Source organism: Nannospalax galili, unplaced genomic scaffold (genome assembly GCF_000622305.1).
Source record: "Nannospalax galili isolate Female #2095 unplaced genomic scaffold, S.galili_v1.0 scaffold267, whole genome shotgun sequence".
Taxonomy (NCBI): Eukaryota; Metazoa; Chordata; class Mammalia; order Rodentia; family Spalacidae; genus Nannospalax; species Nannospalax galili.
This window is the reverse complement of record NW_008357518.1, coordinates 2,015,905-2,017,066: the sequence shown is the minus strand read 5'-3', so window position 1 is coordinate 2,017,066 and position 1,162 is coordinate 2,015,905. Positions and strand designations below refer to the sequence as shown.

Genomic DNA, 1,162 nt, shown 5'->3' with positions numbered 1-1,162 from the left:
ATTACTCACGATGGCCAAGATACAGAAATAATCTAGAGTGTGTCATCAGATGAATGGATAAGGAAACTCAGGGGCAAATTGCAACTGGAAAATTATGAAACTATAAAAAAATGATCCTTCCCTCTGCAACAGCATGGACAAGCTTGAAATATATGATGCTGAGTGGGATAAGGCAGACACAGAAACACCAGTACAGCTTGACTTTACTTAGACGGGACATGGGAAGGTAAGTCTGGGAGAAGCAGAGAGCAGATCAGTGCTTGTCAGGGATTTCAGTGGCATTGGTCATAGGTACAAACTTTCGGGTATAAAATAACCATGTTCTCGGAATCCAGTGTTCAAGGTGAGTTGTGGTAGATGTGTGATTAGTACCACTCTGGTGATCACACCACATATGCCAAGTAAGTGGGTGACTCTAGATAGATTGGCTAGACTCCACTGGATGAACTTGCACCAAGGGACAACTGCGTACACAAACTTTTAGAGGCCTTAATGTATATGACAAAATGCATGAAATCTGGTGGCGAGGGCTATGGGGATGTGGATGGGGTGGAGATCTAAATATGATTAAGATGTAATGTATGAAGTGCACAAAAATTCAGTAAAAATATACATTGAGAAAAAATCGCATTGAGAAAGCCATTGACACACACACACACACACACACATTGAGTAATAATAACTGATTCCAATGAAAAGGGTTATAAAAAAATTGTATATATGACTGGTTATTTTGATTAGAGGATTATGAACATTTTGGCCAGAAATAATTAGACTGGACCTGGGAAGATGACTTTAGTAGGTAAAGTGCTTACTGCACAAATCCTAAGTTTGGATACTCAATACCCATGTAAAGCTGGATGTGGTAGTATGCACCTCATACCCCAGCTCTGGGCAAGTGGAAGCAGGTTAATTCAGATCCCCAGGACTTGATGGCCAGCTTAGCCTACATAAAACAGTGAGCCCTAAGTTTAGTAAGAGACCCTGTCTTGAAAAATAAGGTGGGAATAAGAAGAAAAATTAGGGGGAAAAAGTATTGAGGAAAACACCCAGATGTCAACCTCTGGCTTCCTAACCTATCTGCTCAGGTGATCATGTTCACACATACACACACACACACACACACACACACACACACACACACACACACACCACACACACA

General features: G+C 41.0%; 1 protein-coding gene across 1 annotated transcript in view; it reads left to right on the top strand.

The window, feature by feature from the left end:
- Myo16 (myosin XVI) overlaps nt 1–1,162 on the top strand; it is a 497,779-nt gene that overhangs the window by 180,609 nt on the left and 316,008 nt on the right. Inside the window, exon 8 of the mRNA XM_029557215.1 lies at nt 133–226. Coding sequence (XP_029413075.1) covers nt 133–226 — 94 coding nt within the window. The remainder of the gene's footprint in view (nt 1–132; nt 227–1,162) is intronic.